The 18,393-nt window shown below is 50.4% G+C and overlaps 1 protein-coding gene across 1 annotated transcript; it reads left to right on the forward strand.

The window, feature by feature from the left end:
• The first annotated feature begins 298 nt into the window (after positions 1–298).
• On the forward strand, positions 299–14,762 carry CES4A (carboxylesterase 4A). Its single transcript, NM_001167834.1, has 14 exons — positions 299–419; positions 3,580–3,781; positions 7,538–7,679; positions 7,756–7,889; positions 8,189–8,342; positions 9,806–9,910; positions 9,988–10,092; positions 10,217–10,255; positions 10,765–10,905; positions 11,414–11,488; positions 11,875–12,028; positions 12,693–12,821; positions 13,027–13,099; positions 14,017–14,762. The coding sequence occupies exons 1-14, from the start codon at positions 362–364 to the stop codon at positions 14,156–14,158; spliced, it is 1,653 nt and encodes a 550-aa protein (NP_001161306.1). The 5' UTR covers positions 299–361; the 3' UTR covers positions 14,159–14,762.
• The last annotated feature ends 3,631 nt before the right edge of the window (positions 14,763–18,393 follow it).

Raw genomic sequence — 18,393 nt, forward strand, 5'->3', positions numbered from 1 at the left:
ACTAAGAACTAAGCACTCAGGTGTTCCGCTCCAACCTTAGTACCTACTGGTGCTCAGTGCTTGACTCACACTACCTCAACTTTAAGCCCACTGCACAGATGAGCATACTGCAAAGGGGTTACAGGCTCGTCAGTTTTTCGAAGAGCCAAGATCATTGACAGTGACTTATCACCCCAAGGCAGAGATAAGGCTGTGGGCTGATGGGAGAGCTGGTTACAATTTCTCCCACCCTCTCACCTTCTATTCATGACTAAAAGAAGATAAAGGTCAGACTGCCCAGCTCGCCGCAGACTCACCTGCCATCTGACATCTGCGGGGTAGACATCATCCCAGACTGTGGCAGGAGCTGGCTGGCTGGAGAATGAATTGGATTCTGTGTTTGAGCCTCACCCTCCTTCTGGTGGTGCAGACAGCCTGGGGTAAGCCCCCATCCTTCCCTGGTTCAAGAGGGACATAGGCCATAGGGACAGGCCCCCAATTCAACCTCTCCTGGGCATAGCAGTGTAGGGACATTTAGAGATCTGGGTGGATGGGGGTGGTGGGCAGCTGGGAGCATGGACATTTATATTTACATTTTTATAAAATATATCTTATAATTTATGTAACTTTATGTTTATGACTATATACTTATATTCTTTATATAATTAATACTATTTAAAATTCTTACTATATTAGTATATATATATGTTATTATATGTGTGTGTGTGTAAAATCATCATGTAACCACCAGCCAGATAAAGATCTAGAACATTTCAGGACTTCTCTGGTGGTCCAATGGTTAAGACTCTGTGCAACAATGCAATGGGGTGGGTTCCATTCCTGGTCAGGGAACTAAGATCCCACATAACATGAGGCAAGGCCAAAAAAACAAAAAAAGATCTAGAATATTTCCAACATCTGACATGTACCTTCCCAGTCATATCCTCAAAATAACCACCACCATTCTGATGGCTATCATAATTTAGTTTTGCCCATATTAACACATTAATTTTTTTTTCTTCGTTACATGCAGGAACTTAGCTCCCCAGCTAGGGATCAAACCTGAGCCCTCTGCAGTGGAAGTGGAAAGTCTTAACCACTGGACCGCCAGGGAAGTCCCCACATTAAAAAATTTTTTTAACTTGAAACTTTGCTAAAACAACTTTTGGCATTCTGGCACATTGTTAGTCTTTTCATTGCATATTTGTATATAGTTGTGATATAAGCACTTAAACAATTTTATTCTTTTTTTTTTCACTTAAGGTCGTGCATAAACAGTTTATAACTTGAGTTCATAATTACATTTACTTTTCCTGATCCCCAGATACAAATAATGCTTCTTGTCCTCACTATGGCAAGTATGACTGTGGTTCATAAAGTCGTTATTTTAATGCATTTCTGACTATTTTCATAAGGGTGGACCAAGAGTGGAATTACTGAGTCAAAGCATGTGAACATTTTATGCCTCTTATACATTTTGCCAAATTATTTTTTCAAGGTGGTGTGTCAATTTATCTTCCACCAACAGCATATGAGAGTGTCCTTCTCATTGCATCTTTGCCAGAATTGGGTGCTATCATTTTTTAAAGATTTCTCTTTTTTTGGATGTGGACCATTTTTCAAGTCTTTACTGAATCTGTTACAATATTGCTCCTGTTTCATCTTTTCGGTTTTTTGACTGCGAGGCATGTGGGACCTTAGTTCCTTGACCAGGGATGGAACAACACCTCCCTGCATTGGAAGCACAGAGTCTTAACCACTGAACTGCCAGGGAAGTCGAGGTGCCATTGTTTTTATTAGGTAGAAATTGTAACTCTTGGTTTTAATTAGTGTTTTATGACTTCTAAAAACATGGAATATTGTTTTCATAAGTGCTTACGTATTGCCTCGGGGTAGCAGAGTTAGGACCGGGAGCACTCCTCGTCAGCTCTGATTCAGGGGTTTAGAGCACTCTGTCACATGCTTAGGTGCTTCTAGAGGCTGGAGTGAGGACAGTAAAACATTATTGTTTAAAGCAGAGCTCTGATGTGAGACAGTCTGTGTCACCTTGGACAAGTTATATACCCCTTTGAACCTCCATTTCCACATTTGTGTAGTAGGAAAATACAAAACAGTTACCTCATAAATTTTTTTAGGCAGATGAGGTGAGAGAGCATAAAAGTGTTTGGCAGAGTGCCAAGCTATAATAAAAGATCAGTCAGTCATAGTCAACAGCTATTCAATCATGAGTGGACCCATAATTCAGGGCAAATCTGAGTAATACAATAGGTCTTGACCTCCTGGCTCTGTCCTATGAGATCTCAAGCTGGTCACTAACCATCTCTGGGCCTCAAGGCCCCACCCTGCTCCTCCAAGGGCCACTGAGAAGCCTACATGAGAGGACCATGTGAAAGGGCCTTGTAAGTTGCAAGGGACGACACACACACACAGAGGAGGTGTGAGATGGTCCCTTGCCCCCACTGGCATACCTCCATGTTTGAGGGGTCACTATTGCAGCCAGTTCTTTGTGCCCAGATATTGCTCATGTAAAACCTGGGTACGTGGGCAGAGAGGCCACCTGCAGCTGGGGTGTGAGGGTGTGTTCTTATCACACCAATTGTTCAGTTGCTCAGTCATGTCCAACTCTTTTCCATCCCTCTTTGCTGCCTGACTGCAGCACGCCAGGCTCCTCTGTCCTCCACTGTCTCCCAGAGTTTGCTCAAATTCATGTCCATTGAGTCAGTGATGCTATTTAACCACCTCATCCTCTGCCACCCTCTTCTTCTATTGCTTTTAGTCTTTACCAGCATCAGGTCTTTTCTAATGAGTCAGCTCTTGACATCAGGTGACCAAAGTATTGGAGCTTCAGCTCAGCATCAGTCCTTCCAATGAACATTCAGGGTTGATTTCCTTTAGGATTGACTGGTTTGATCTCCTTGCAGTCCAAGGGATTCTCAAGAGTCTTCTCCAGCTCCACAGCTCGAAAGCATCAATTCTTTGGCATTCAGCTGTATCAATGCTATTTGAAAAATGAGTTGCAGCAAAATCTTCTAGAAGGGGTTGAAAATCTAATTTCCTGATGCCACCTGAGATTATCTTTCAGAGGATGTAGAATGGGACCTAGGAATCTGAATTTCCTGATGATTTCTCCAGAGGATTCTAATGCCCAATCAAGTTCGATAATATTTTGATTAGATTTGCTTTCTGTCATCTCCGTAGGGTGAGCCCCCAGGGAACCAGGGCACAGAAAAATTCAGCTTTTTGTTTTGTTTTTTGACCATGTGGCTTGTGAGATCTTAGTTCCCCAGCCAGGGATTGAGCCTGGGCCCTTGGCAGTAAGAGTACAGAGTTCTAGCCACTGGACCATTAGGAAATTCCTGAAAAATTTAGTTTTGATAAAGGGGGCGGAAGAGAAAGAAATGACAGGGGTGCTTCCGGAAGGGGAAAAACAAACAAAGAAACATAGCTTTGATACCTTAAATCAAATACACTAGATAAAATTCCTAAGAGGAACACAAAAGAAGTAGGCAATGACACAAGTGAAAAGTTTCAAGCTGGTGCTGTGGCAGATGGGTCAAGGTGTTTCTGATGTCCAGGGTGACCCTTCTCTTCTCTTTCTAGGTGCCTTGCACACCAAGGAGCCTCTAGCGGATACCAAATATGGGACACTCCGAGGAAAGCAGATACACGTGGGGAAGACGCCCATCAATGTCTTCCTAGGAGTTCCCTTCTCCAAACCTCCTGTGGGTGCCCACAGATTCGCTGCCCCAGAACCCCCAGAGCCCTGGGAAGGAATCAGAGATGCTACCACCTACGCCCCTGTGTAAGAACCAGAGGACTGTGGGCTGGGTGGTGGGCAGATCCCAAGCAAGGCAGTGAACCCATGCCCGCTTCTGGGCCAGGGTTTGAACAACTCACTGAAGAGTGCACTGTGTGGCCACAGGCAAGCCTGGGGACCATTCTGGGCCTCAGTTTCCAAACCTATATAATGAAGCAGCTGGTCTAGATGGTATTTAAGGCACTGATAAGGCTGTTTTTTATTCTCTTGTGGGAAAGCTCCAGGCAAAGAGGAGGTGCATACTGACTGTGCCCCCAGGACCCACTGGGAAGCTGTTTTCCTAAATGTGTGTGAGGAACAGTACATACACAGAGAACCCTGAGCTCTTCCCTCTTCCTTGGTGCTTGAGCCTAAGAAGCCCACATGTCACCCCCAGCCCTTCACTGCAGAATATGGGGAAACCTGGACTCAGTTGCAGTTTCAATGTCCCAGGGTCTTAATGCAACCCCTAGCTGGGCCTGAATCACATGAGCATGTTGGGACAATGACTGCCCTTTGAAGCACTGGGCTTGGCAGTTTACCAAGAACAAATATATTTACTGTTCACTCAGACCATTGAGTAACACACTGTCCAGAACATTCTATGATGAACATTAACACTGTTCAGCATTGGTTGGATAAATTACTGGATTTAGAAAAATGTCTACTATGAGAACCTGGGTGTCAGGTGATATAAAAAACTACAACTACTTGGGTATCTAGTTGTTAAAAGACAGGATGTCCACTGTTAGAACATGATTTACTGTTACTGGAACACTGGGGTGTTGGTTGTTAAACTACTGGCCATCACTGAGAGAAGCCTAGGCATTCTGAACATTGTGTGACTGTTATTCGGAACTCCATGGATCAGGTGACAGAACATGAAAAAACCGTTGTTGGAACACTGAGGATCAGGAGTTTTGAGATTGGGGTGTCCCTTGCATAAACATCTGGGTGTCAGTTGTGGGAATATTGGCCACTGGCTGTTTGGAACACAGAGTGCCAGGTGTACAAATTTGTGGATAACTTAGAACAGATTGTGGGGTGGTAATTAAGGGGAGAACAGGGAGAAAGAAAGGTCTTGCAGAGATGGTGGCTTTGGCCAGGGTAGTTACAGTGGAGGTGAGTGGGAGAGTCAGGCTCCAGATTTATTTTGAAGGTAACACTGACAGGATTTTCTGGAGAATTGGATGTGAGTCACAAGGAAAGAAGAATAATCAAGGATAATGACTAGTTTGGGGGCAGAGTAGCAAGGCGAATAGAGGCACAATTTACCTAAATGGAGAAGACTAGGGCAAGAGCAGGTTTGGGCAAAACAAGAGTTCATTTTGGGGTATGTTAAGTTTGGCATGTCTAATAGATATCCATGTGGAGATGTGGAATAGATGGTTTGGACAAAGGGAGCTGGAAGGAGACTAGTCATCAGAATGTCAGTGGTGTGAAGCCCTAGGCCTGACGGACATCAGCTCAGGAAAGAAAAATCAGACTGAAAAGAGAAATGAGGATTGAGGCCTGGGGCATTGTCCTACTTAGGCCAGAAAGAAGAGAAGGAGTCACCCATGAGGTGGCAGGAAAACCAGGACAGTGGGATTGCAGAAGCCTAGAGAAGGAAGTCAGGTGGCAGAGGATGAGATGGTTGGATGGTATCACCGACTCGATGGGCATGAATTTGAACAAACTTTGGGAGACAGTAGAGGTACTGTAGTCCACAGGGTCACAAAGAATAAGACATGACTTGGTGACTGAACCACAACAGAGAAGGAAAGCTCTGAAGAAGCAGAGAATGGTCAACCATACAGAGGGGCTATCAGGGCAAGTAAGATGATGGGAGAGATTTAGCAAGATGGAAGTCATTGGTGACTTTGACAGGAATGGCTTTAGTGGCAGGTTGGAGACAGAGGCCTCAAATGCTTATAACCCCAGTTCTAGGCTCTAAGAGCCCTGGCCTTCCTGCTGGGATGCTGGATGTGATTTATTGGACAGCATAAAGAAAGCTGAGCGCTGAAGAATTGATGCTTTTGAAGTGTGGTGTTGGAGAAGATTCTTGAGAGTCCCTTGGACTGCAAGTAGATCCAACCAGTCCATCCTAAAGGAAATCAGTCCTGAGTATTCATTGGAAGGACTTATGCTGAAGCTGAAACTCCAATACTTTAGCCACCTGATGTGAAGAACCAACTCATTGGGAAAGACCCTGATGCTGGGAAAGATTGAAGGCGGGAGGAGAAGGGGACGACAGAGGACGAGATGGTTGTATGGCATCACTGACTCAATGGACATGAGTGTGAGTAAATTCCGGAAGTTGGTGATGGACAGGGAGGCCTGGCGTGCTGCAGTCCATGGGGTTGCAGAGTCGGATACGACTGAGCTCCTGAACTGAACTGATACTAACACCAACATTAGCTGCTGCTGAGAAGTCAAGCAAAGACAATCTATATAGAGAGAGACAAGTTGCCTACTGGTGATCTTGGACAAGGTGGTAGGTGTGGAGGGAAAGAAAATCTATTGAAAAGTTTGGCCTTGAGGGGAAGAGAGAGAGAGATTAGTTGCTGGAGAAGGTGGGTAGTAGAGGATAGGTTTGGACCAAGGTATGTTGAAGTGCTGTGGGGAAGGACTGAAAAGGAACAGGTGATGATCTAGGGTTAGGGAGGTGGAGATGAATTACACCTACAAAAACTCACATACACATAGTGAAGACAGGCTGGGACAAGAGAAGGGAACAGAGGAGTAGGTAGACAGGGTTCCTGCATCCAGTCAAATGCGCCCAGCCCCACCTGTTATAAGAATAGCCATCTCCAGGGCTGGGCCAGCATGGAGGGAAGGCAAGATGGCCTGACAGCCCAAGATCTATACAGTGCATATGCACAGGGCCAAGTGCCAGGAATCAGATGAACACATCTCCATCCCTACCCTTTGGAAGCAAAAACAACCAATCAAAATTACTCCAGGCCAGTATTGTAGTTAGTGGTGTATAGAGGTTTGGGAAGCCCAGAGGGGAAAGTGCCCAGCAGAGACACACATAAGCTGGACCTTAAATGTGAGTAGGAGCTTGCTGGGCAGAGGAGAAGGCATTTGGTAGAGAGAATAGAGGCATGGGAGCTAGGAGGTGGGAGGCAAGAGGTCCTCTGTATTTGGAGCAAAGAGTGACTGGGAGGAAATGACTAAATGGGAAGGAGAGCCTAGGTCAATGTGGGTGAACCTAGACTTTATCCTGGGGGCAGAAGGAACTAGGGAAGGTAATAAGGAGGGGAGTGACATGGTCAGATTTGTGTTGTCTGTCAATCTTTCCAGCCAGGGAGTGGAGGATGAGTTGGAGGGGAGGTGAAGAGGCAGGGGCAGAGTCCTGGCCAGGGTGATGGTGGCTTTCACAGGGCAGCAGCCTTGAAGTGAACAGAGGGGGCCTACTCAAAAGCTGTTTTGGAGTCAGAATAGAGACTGAGGGGAGGACAGGGCAGGTAAGAAAGGAGTTTGCTCAGGGCATCCAGGTTTCTAGCTTGACAGCACCAACAGGTCTCCAACAGGAGCAGGGAACTGCTTCCTTCCTTGGGAAGAGGCACACCAAGGCGCAAGGCAGGGAATGCCAACCTGCCCCTCACCCCTGGACCTAATGTTAGTGGAGACTGCTAGGACAAGGACACACACACACACACACACACTGCCTAAATTTTGTTTTGGGTTCTAGTCCCTCACTATTGGAACCTGGGTTGAAACCAATCTCCCCAGTATCACCACGGTGCCGGACCCCAACTCACATCGTGTCCACAGGTGCCTCCAGGAGTCCTGGGGGCAGGTCACTTCCATGTATTTCAACACACACAAACGATATAAATGGCTGCACTTCAGTGAGGACTGTCTGTACCTGAATGTGCACGCGCCAGTGCGAGCGCGCGGGGACCCTCTGCAGCCCGTGAGTACTCAGCCTTCAACCACCCACCATTCAAGCACCCCACTGTCCCGCTCAGGCCTCAGCCTTTCTCGCCCAGGTGATGATCTGGTTCCCAGGAGGCGCCTTCCTCGTGGGTTCCGCTTCCACGTACGATGGCTCCGAATTGGCTGCCCGGGAGAAAGTGGTGGTCGTGGTTCTGCAGCACAGGCTCGGCATCTTGGGCTTCCTCAGGTGGGCGGGACCGGAAACCCACGCCTGGGATCAGGGGCGGGGCCTCCTCGGCTCTTGGGCTAAGGGCGGAGGAGGTGAGGATTGGGTGGAAGAAAGGGGCGTGGTCTATGGGGGCGTGTCCTCGTGAGGGGCGTGGCAGGTGTAATGCTTGGAGCAGACAGGTAGGTGCTCGCTACCGCTCAATGGGGGCGGCGCCCAATTATAAGGAAGGAGATGCGGTGGTTAGACCCAGTCTCTGAGGGACAGGGCGGAACAAGGCGCGGGGCTCCTGACCCTGATAGTGAGCCCCGCGCTCTCAGCACTGGCGACAGCCAAGCGCGCGGGAACTGGGCCCTGCTGGACCAGATTGCGGCTCTGCGCTGGGTGCAGAAGAACATCGAAGCCTTCGGTGGAGACCCAGGCTGTGTGACTTTGTTCGGCCAGTCATCAGGGGCCATGTGCATCTCGGGACTGGTGAGTGCAATGCCCAGATAGACCTAAGCACAGTCGCAGGACCGCGTGGCCCACGGGTTCTGCACATATACTTGTGCAGATTTGGGTATACAAGAACATTCCAATCCACAGACCTGCCCTCACCACTGCCATGGGTACCACGCCTCACAGTCAAGGATATCTGTTCCATTCAGGGAGGAAACCAAGCCAGCCCAGAAAGGGCAATGCTAAGTCTATGAATGTGGTGGGCCAGAAAGATCATCCAGCACTTCCTGCCTCTCCACATTCCCCCAGAGGTCTATGCCCGAAACAGAGACCACTATGTGCCCTCTGGGCAGGGTTGGGGCCACAGATCAGGCATACGAGTCAGGCCTAGGTTAGAGACTGGGCTTTGCCCCTGACTTCTGGGGTACTGCTGACCTAGAGTTTGAGGGTAGGTCAGGTGCCCTGTGAGGGTCATGTGGCTGGGCAGTCAGCGGGGACCACATCACACAGGACCTCATGGGCCACAGTAATAACACTCAAACACTTGAGCACATTCCGTGTGCCAGTCACTTTTCTAAGCACTTAACGTGTATTCATTCACTGAATTACCTCAACAATCCAAAAAGGGGAGTATTCCCTTTCTGCACTCTACAAAAAGAGAAGTGTTCTCCACTCTACAGAGGAAGAAAGTGAGGCCCAGAGAAGTTAAGCAACTTTATTGAAAATGCATTGGAGAGCAGGCAAAGACTTTAAGCAGGGGCGTGACACAATCAGATGTGCCTTTAGAGTTGGCTCTGTCTGCTGGATCTGGGTTAAAATGAAGCACAAACAGAGGCTTGGAGTCCACCTTGGGGTGAGGGATGTTATATCTAATGGGGGCTAGTTCTGAAAAAGAAGCAGGAAGGATGGACAGTAGAGGAGCAATGCAGGAGGTCAAATAGTCAGGACAGGGCCAATTGCAGCATGCAGATGACTGGAGGAGAGAGGGAAGGCCCAGGTGGATGATGTGGGTAAGGGACAACACCCAGATGGGGAGTGGCTGGAGCAAGTTTGGGGCACATGAAGTCTGAGGTGCCCAGGGGATAGGATGGGGGTCCCATATATGGTTGTTCTCTCCAACCTGGGTAGCAGGGGAAAGCTAAGAGCTATCAGTGCAGGTAATTGGGGTCATGGGAACCATAGGGTCCCCTTCCCATATTCCTAGCCCAGTAGCAGAGGGGAGGCCCTTTTGGTTTGTTACAACAACAGAACCACTGCAACAGCACCAGATGCCCTGGGGGAACCCTGGGGCCATTCCACAGACCAGGACATGGATGCCCAGAGAGTAGAAGGCACAGGCTCTAGATTTAGGACTCCAACCCAGAACTCCTGTCTCCCTCCTTGCTTCTGCCCTCTCTGGGCCCCTTCAAGCAGCCTAGCCAGGCCAGAAAGGCACCCCAAACTGCCCAAGTGGTCCCCATTTGTGCATGTCATGGCTGCCACTCCCCCCACCCCTGCAGATGACATCATCCCTAGCCCGGGGTCTCTTCCATCGGGCCATTTCCCAGAGTGGCACTGCAGTATTCCAAAACTTCATCACTCCTGATCCACTGAAGGTGGCCAAGGTGAGTGTCTCCTCTCTCCTAAGGTTCAGCAAGGGAGGCAGGATGGGCACACACTCAAGCACCTCTTCTCTTCACAGAAGATTGCCCAGCTGGCAGGCTGCAATCACAACAGCACAAAGATTCTGGTAGACTGCCTGAGAACACTATCGGGGGCTGAGGTGATGCGTGTTTCCCAGAAGATGGTAGGTAGAACTTCCTTCCGGCCTCTGATCCAGCTGCCTGCATCCTTCTGACCTGGTACCCAGCCGCCCCAGGCACCATGCCTCAGAAGATTCCCTTTAGTCCCATTCTCTTCTCTTCCCACAGAGATTCTTCAAACTGCACTCCCAGGAAGACCCTCAAAAGGTGAGCAGACCCCATTCTGTCTGAACATCTCCTGTGAGCCAGACACTTAGGATACTCAGGCCAAAATTCCTTCACAGGGCTGATGTTCCACTAGGGGCAGACAATAAACACTATAAATAAATGAATTAGTCACTTCTTTAGGAGGTGATAAGTTAATGGAAACAAAAGGAGGAGAGTCAGGAGGTTGGGCATGTTGGGAAGGGTAGGATTTTAAATAGAAGGAAAAGAGAAGTCTTAGCAAAGATTTTCAAGAGATGAGAGAATGCGCTATGTGAATACCTCTTGGTGTCAGCTGAGGGGTGGGAAATGGGGGAATCCTGAGTCTGAGTAGCCTGGTCCTGCCTGTGGCTGGTCCTCTCTCACACCAGGTTGACTAAGCCCCAGCCTTTTCCCAGTCAAAGCGCATATAGCTAGAGTAATTTCTGGAACTTGCTGAGCTGGTGTCTTAGACCAACGGGGTCCTAGGAGGGTAAGTGAGAGGATTGGCTGGAAACCCCCTTGCCTTATAGGTTGTGTGGTTCATGAGCCCCGTGGTGGACGGTGTAGTGTTCCAAGACAACCCTATTGTGCTTCTGACTCAAGGGCAGGTTGCACCTGTGCCTTACCTTTTGGGTGTCAACAATCTGGAGTTCAACTGGCTCTTGCCTTTTGTAAGTGAAGAGGAGGGATGCCCATCACAGTAGGGGTAGGAGAGGATGCCTCTTGAGCAGTGCTGAGTACCAGGTCAGATCCCAGAGGTCTCTCTGGGGATGCCCAAGAGCTTGGAGCCTCCTGCAGTCCCTGTGCAGTGAGAACTGTACAGGAATGATGAGAGGGAGAGAAGTGTAGTCTCTTGGAGGTTTGGGGGCCCCAAATCTTTAGCTCATAGTGTGAATGGGTCCTCATATCCATTCGTTCCCCTCCAGGTGGCTGTACGTCCTGGGTCCCTCCCTTGCTCCCTGGGTGGATCAGGGCAGATGCCCGAGCACAGGAGGGCCCTCCCAGCCCCCACTGGAGCTCCAAACCAAGTTAGCGAAGGAGACATTGGGAGCAGGAGTGTGGGAAAAGGTCATGGGCACTTCTGCTCTGAGAAGAGCCTTGGGGCCTGATGTAGCACAGCTGGAATCCTTCCTAATGTTTGGGCCTGGCCTACACCTGGGCCCTTGCCTTGTGGAGCAGATCATGAAGTTCCCGATGAGCCATCTAAGGAAAGAAACCATCGCCAAGCTGCTCTGGAGTACCAGCACCCTGTTGGTGAGGGGCCGTGCTGTCACGTCTGCTCTGTTTGGTAGGACAAGGCAGCCTCCCTATTTTTACCTAGTAGCTGCTCTTCACAAAGGGCTCCCAGCCTGGACAGAGATATTCCTTGAGGGGGCATGGGGTTTTGCATGGGATCAGGTGGCTGCTGCTGGGCAAGGCTCTCCAGACTTCCTCTGGGACACAGCAGGCAGTTCTTATGCAGCTAAAACACTGGGGTAAGAATTGTCAAAGGGGGAGACCTTCCCAGGAGGCTCCTCATCCCCCCACACCCAGGCCAAAAACTCCTGGGGGTTCCAAGCCTAGATTCAAGTCACCGGTGTGCCTACCTCTGACCCAGCTGACACCCCACACCTCAGGGTGGGTGTGACTTCCCCACCTAGAATGTCACCAAGGAGCAGTTACCACTGGTGATGGAGGAGTACCTGCGTGATGTGGATGACCATGACCAGAAGATGCTACAAAAACATGTGATGGACCTAGCAGCGGATGCTACCTTTGTGTACTCCACACTGCAGGCTGCCCACTACCACCACAGTATGTGGGGTCCTCAAGAGTGGCCACACCCTGTCCACTGGTGCTGCTTGCCACTGGGCTGATCAATCACTCACTCACCCTCTCTGTACCTCTGGGCTGATGTAGAATTCCAAGTGGCCACAGAAGAGGCAGCATACTGTCAACTGCAGAGAAGAGAGGCTGTTCCTTAGGGCTGAGGAGGGCAAGGCCAAGGCCAAGGCCAGCCCAGAGGAAACAGCCTAGGGTGGTCAGGGAAGGTCTCCTGGCTGCAAGGACAGGCCTCTATAGGGGTATCTTGGAGATCCTTCCTAGGCTGACTCAGGCTTGGGCAACACATGGGTGAGAGGTCAAAGGAGGGGCTGGAGAAGGTAGACACTGAAGAACCTTAAGTGCCAAATAGAGAGAGGAGAGGTTCAGTGGAAGGAAGAGGAAGGCTTACCACAATCCCATGAACTGTTTTCCCGTCCCTAGTCTGCAGATGAGGACTTGCAGCTCTGAGAGGTTGGGTGTCTTGCCCCAGGTCACATGGCTAATGAGTAGTGTAGGTAGGATTCGAATCTGCTCCCTGGGTTCTGAAGCCCAGGCTCTTTCCCCTGCTTAATGCAGGTGGGTGGGATGCGTGGGGTGAATGAGAAGCCCGGGCTGAGACTTTTTCAGCAGCCCTCATTGGGTTCCTTGTTCCTAGATGCTGGCTTCCCTGTCTACCTGTATGAGTTTGAGCACTACGCTCCTGGCACTATCGTAAAACCCCGCACTGATGGGGCAGACCACGGAGATGAGATCGGCTTCATCTTCGGAAGTCCTTTCTCCAAAGGTGCCTAAGCCCCACGTGACTCCCCGCTGGGTGTCTAATTTCTCCATCTTTGTGTTCTGACCCCTGGCTGACCACAGGGAGTTAGCTAGCAAATTCTTAATCTGGAATGCTCTCCCAAATGAAAGCCTCCCAGCATGGAAGCAGTGGGGTGGGATGTCCCCACCCCATGCTCTGTTCTAAACACCACCTTCCATTCTGCCTCCAGGCCATTCCTCAAACAAGGAGAAGGCACTGAGCCTCCAGATGATGAAATACTGGGCCAACTTTGCTCGCACAGGGTGAGTCTGATCCCCCAACAGGTGCGGGTGGTCTTCCTACCAGCGCTAGACCCAATGGTCAGCTGTTTCAGATATTTGTCCTTGTGTGTCCCATAGAAAAGGCACCCGGGCCTAAATGTCCCTAGAATGTACCTCTCTTTGTCCCATGACCACATCCTTCATTCACTCAAGCATTCCACAGTCAATGTGTTTTTATGTGGCCAGTTCAGTACTGGGAGCTGGAATTCAAGGGTATCATAGACATGATCCCCATCTGCCAGTGGCCTGTTAATGGTTAACAAAAATATTAAATTACCATCTGGCATGATGAGAATTGTGTTGGGGGAGCAGAAGGCACTATGAGAGCATAGAGGAGGTGTCTGACCAACTGGGGTGGGCAGGGGTGGCTTCCTGGCAGAGATGACTTCTCAGCTGAGCTTTGGCTAGTCTTGCAACTAGTTTCCATCTCCACATTCTCTCTCCTTTCTCTCCATCCTCCTGATGACACTCAAGGGATCTTTCTGAAATATCATTTGACCAAATCACCCACTTAAAACTTCATGGCTTCCCTTTGTTCCCAGGTAAAGTCCCACCCCCTTCACTTGGAACAAAAGTCTTCAAAATCCTTCCTGTTTCATCTCCTCTCCACACCTATTCTCTTCACACACTGTATATTTTCACCTAACCCTGTACTTGTGCTTTCTTCCAAAAGCCCTAGGCTTTCATACCTCCAACCCTTTGCACATACAGTTCCCTCTGCCTCGAAGTCCCCTCCCACCACTCTTTTCCTCCTCTTTCTTAAAGATCTGTCTAAATATCATCTCTGTAAGGCCTTCTTGAACCCTACCTCCCAAAGGGAAAGTGAATGAGGGAAAAGTAACAGAAGGAGGCAAGATGAAGATGAGCTCAAATAATCCTCTCTCCTTCCTCCCGGGCAGAAACCCCAATGGTGGGAAGCTGCCCTACTGGCCACGCTACAACAAGGATGAGAAGTACCTGCAGCTGGATTTAACCACAAGGGTGGGTGTGATGCTCAGGGAGGAGAAGATGGCCTTTTGGAAGAGGCTGCATCAGAATTAAGGACCTGAAAAGCCAGGCAATTCTGAGGGTGGCTCTGCAGGAAGGAGCCTTAGGGATTGTCCCACCACTCAGGCTTTGGGAAGACTGGCCATGGACATATCTGGGACAAGCATCCGGCCCTCCCCAGTCCAGGTCCTGCAGAGGGTCCCTATTCCTTCCATGACAGAGCCTTAGCCTGTTTGGGGCCCAGAATCACCCTCTTCAGCCTGACATCCCATGATGTCCAGCTATCTCACTGACCATTGGATTAGTCCAGGCCCTTTCTGCCAGATTCTGCCCAGCTACCCAGACTCAGAATAAATGCTTCTCTTCCTTCTCCAAATCCTCCCACCCATCAAGGTCAACTTCAAGCCACTTCTTATGGGAAGTCCACCCAGATTGCCACTGCCCCGCCATTGCAAACAGTTTGCCGTTCGTCATTCATCCTGCTCAACCTTATGCCTTTTCACATTGGACTGAGGCCTTGGGCAGGTTATATGTTATAAGGAGTGATGCTTTGACAGCTGGGGATCTTCTCCCCTTTCCATACCGATTTTTCCCAGGGCCCCTTCAAAGCCTGGCCACAGAGACAGTCCTTAATAAAGACACGTTGACTTGCCCTGAATTTGTGTCCATCTGTGAAACAGTTGGGTGAAGTGGATGGTTTCTTGATTTGAGTCCTTGGAGGGAGGGAGCACTCTGGCTTCTCTCTGCTGGGCTGAGCCTGCGCTGCTCACTCAGTCAAGGAGAGCTGCTACAAAGTTGCCTGGGCTGCAGAACACCTGGCTTTTTTTTTTTCACTGTCTCTAGTGCACCTCTCAGGACATCCACACGCCATGCTCACTTGTCTACTGGGTGAGGTCTTGGTGCTGCATTCAGACTCCTCACTCTCTGGTCTCTCTTGCAACCTGGGCATACCGCCACTGATCCCACAGGTTTTTTGTTTTATTTGGGAATATTTTGTGGATTTTTTTATTTTTGGAAAATATACACAACATGCAATTTACCATTTTAACCATTTTAATTTCAGTGACATTAAGTACATTTATATTATCATCATCATCATCCATCTCCAGAATTTTTTAATCATCCCAAACTGAAACTCAACGTCCATTTAACAATAGCTTCCTATGCACCCAAACCCTGCTATCCACTATTCTACTTCCTAGCCTATGAATTTGAGTATTTCAGGAGCTTCGTGTGAACGGAATCATACAGTATTTGTCCTTTCATGTCTGGCTTTTTTCCTTTGCGTGTCTTCACATATTGTAGCATATTTCAGAATTTTATTCCTGTTTAAGACTGAATTATGTTCCATTGTATGTACATACCACATTCTGTTTCTCTATCTGTGGATGAACATTTGGGTTGTTACTACCTCTTGGCTGTTGTGAAAAATTCTCTGAACATGAGTGTCGTGTCCCACAGGTTTTGTGCCATAAACTATAATGTCAATTAGATTCTTTATTCCTAGAGGGTTTCCTTAGTGTCTGAGACAACTGGAGGCTGCAAAGCCCCATGGGGTGAGGGACACCCAATCCTCCATACCCTCACGTCTAAGCCCCCAACACAAAGGGATGGTTGGAGGAGGGAGAAGAGCCCCTTTCAGGTAAACATTTATCTTCACGACAATGCTGGCACATAGATTTTATTATCCCATTTCTACAGACAAGTAAACTGAGACAAGAGACATAAAAGTCCTTGCTCAAGGTCATGAACTAGTGGTGGCAGAGTGGGAATTTGATCCAGGCCTGTCTGACTCACCCTGCCACCTCTATCCAGACCTGGAACAACCCCTGAGAGAAGGTGGCCCCAAAGGAGGTGTGACAGCTCCAATTTCAGGGGAGGAATAGCCAGAAGTCCCTGTCTACCTCTAACCAGGGAACGGGTGACTAAATAGCCATTTCTCAGTGAGAGCCAGAGTGAGGACTAGGAGCTCAGCCCCCTGGAGGGCAGTCCTGGGCAACCAATACAGAAATCAGCAGATGCTGGCTGCGGTCTAGCTGGGCTTCACACACACACACACACACACACACACACACGAAGGATGCCTATATGGGACACCCTGCCCTGGGGATCCAGAGGCCTAACCTCAGGCTGGTTCAGGCCTGCTTCTGAGGCTCCCTCATTTCTTCCCTCCTCAGGCTTCTCATGCAGGGCTGGGAAGGGAGTTTATGGAAACAGCCACCCACCCATAGGGTATTCTCTTCCAAATCAGAGGGAGAGCAGCTGAACCAGAGCGAGGGCTCAGCCAGCTGCAGGAGCTGTGAGGATCATAAAGGAATTCCGAGAACCCTGGCACCTTCTCTAAGAACTCAAGCCAGCGAGAACTCTGATGGGCAACCTGGATGGTGGGCTGGGCCCCTGCCTCCCAAAGTCCCTGCCTCATATCCTCCCTTCTTGCCTGCTCTTCTCAGATGTCACTGCTGGATGAAGGGGTTGGAGAAGGCAACGGACTGCCCTGTCTCCATCCTGTCTTCATGCCTTCGCTGGCATCCCCCGATGGCCACCCAGAGTCCTTCCTAAATCCCCTGTCGCAGGGAGCCCTTCTAAGAACTGATTAGATCTTGGTGAAGATCCCAGGGCGCTTCTGTGGCTTTTCCCCACCTTTACCTCGGATCGCCCGGGCCACTGTGAACACAAAGGCGCACCGCTGCAAAGCTGGCCTGGGAACGGCGCTCACAGGCGGGGTTCAGCTGGCCCCTTCCTCTCCTCCAACACCCCCAGCTCCCTACCCCCAAGGCTGCAATTACCGGCAGAGGCGGCCGGGGAAGGGCCAATTAGTGCGGGAGTCGCAGCCCCTCCGCTGTGCCCGCGCTGACCGCAGCCCCCGCAGCGCCGCCGCCGCCCTCCCTGACCGGCAGACAGCGCCAGCCGCCTGGGAACCCCGGGGGACGCGCCGTCCGGCCTCCCGCCAACTGTTGTGATGGATCCAGCAGGCTGGCGTGGGGCCAGAGCCCAGGCGGACGAGAGGGCGCCGGGAGCTGCAACTTGCTGCCGCTGGGTGGTGGGGGCGAGCGAAATGGGGCCTCCTTCCCCGTGAAGACTCCTGCGACCCCGACGGCTCGCGCCTGGCGCCTGCAGGCAGGCTGCAGGGGCGCAGTGGTGGGAGGGGGTAAGAGGAGGGGTTCCTCTTACAGCCTCACGGTCCTCAGCCTTGGAGACCTCCAAGGCTTCTTCCTAGGGTGGCCAAGCCCAGAGCAGTTCCCTGTTGGCGGCCTTAGCAGGGCCTGGCTTGAGAAACCCTGGGCTTGCACTTGATAAAGCTCCCCCCCGCAGGCAAGGTGGGCAGACGGGTGGGTGGGCAGTGCGGGACCAAAGAAACCTTTGCACTGATAAGCCAATTCATGGACTTCCTGCCCTGGGTCCCAGCCCTGCACAACCTGCCTTGCTCACCTATAGGCTTTGAGACCCAAGGGGGATCAGTCTTGTACTCCGGGAGCCCACAGGCTGGCTAGACAGAAGCTCCAGGGACTTGGCTGGGATCCCAAGCTTATGAAGACTCTGAGGTCCAGGGAGGCTTCAGGTGAAGGAAAGAGGCGGCACCGCCACTTCAAGGCTTCCCCTTCCCCAGCCGACTCCTTTCTAGCCCAGACCAGACACACTGGGGCCCTGCAGTGGGGGGCGGGGTGGGCCTATGCCCAGGACACAGTCTGGATGAGGCTGGGGAACGGAAGAAGCAGGGGAGAAGGGTTTAGTGGAAAGGCTCACAAATGGGATTCACCAGAGATGCGCTGTACGAGACTCCCATTTCCTGTGCCACACAGGGCCGGGTAAGAGGTGCTGGGACCTCTGACCAGTCCTGCAGGCAGTGTCCTGGGGTTCAGAATGGCCTTATTTCTATTTCCCAAGTGGTGCTAGTGGTAAAGAGTCTGCCTGTCCATGTAGAAGACGTAAGAGATGTGCAGGTTCAGTCCCTGAGTCGGGAAAATCCCCTGGAGGAAGGCATGCCAACCCACCTCAGTACTCTTGCCTGGAGAATTCCATGGAGAGAGGAGCCTGGCGGACTACAGTCCATGGGGTCACAAAGAGTCAGCAACTTAGCATGCATGCATGCACACCACTCAGGTCTGGTCTTAGTAGGGAAGGGCGCTTCCCTACTAAGTGAGGTAGGGCCTGCCTTGTGCCCTAGAACCTCACTCAGAACCTTCTGGACCAGACTTCCTGTGAAGCAGAAAGGATCACTTCTAAGGGAATGAGAATTCCCCCTTTCTACGTACCAAGGTGATTAGCTATATGGAGAGAGGGTGGGGGAA

Source organism: Bos taurus, chromosome 18 (genome assembly GCF_002263795.3).
Source record: "Bos taurus isolate L1 Dominette 01449 registration number 42190680 breed Hereford chromosome 18, ARS-UCD2.0, whole genome shotgun sequence".
In the NCBI taxonomy this organism is placed as follows: Eukaryota; Metazoa; Chordata; class Mammalia; order Artiodactyla; family Bovidae; genus Bos; species Bos taurus.

Coding starts and splice junctions, on each gene's coding strand:
- CES4A (NM_001167834.1), top strand. CDS start 362: ATGAATTGGATTCTGTGTTTGAGCCTCACCCTCCTTCTGGTGGTGCAG. Junction 7,890..8,188: donor GGCATCTTGGGCTTCCTCAG/GTGGGCGGGACC, acceptor CCGCGCTCTCAG/CACTGGCGACAGCCAAGCGC. Junction 9,911..9,987: donor ATCCACTGAAGGTGGCCAAG/GTGAGTGTCTCC, acceptor TTCTCTTCACAG/AAGATTGCCCAGCTGGCAGG.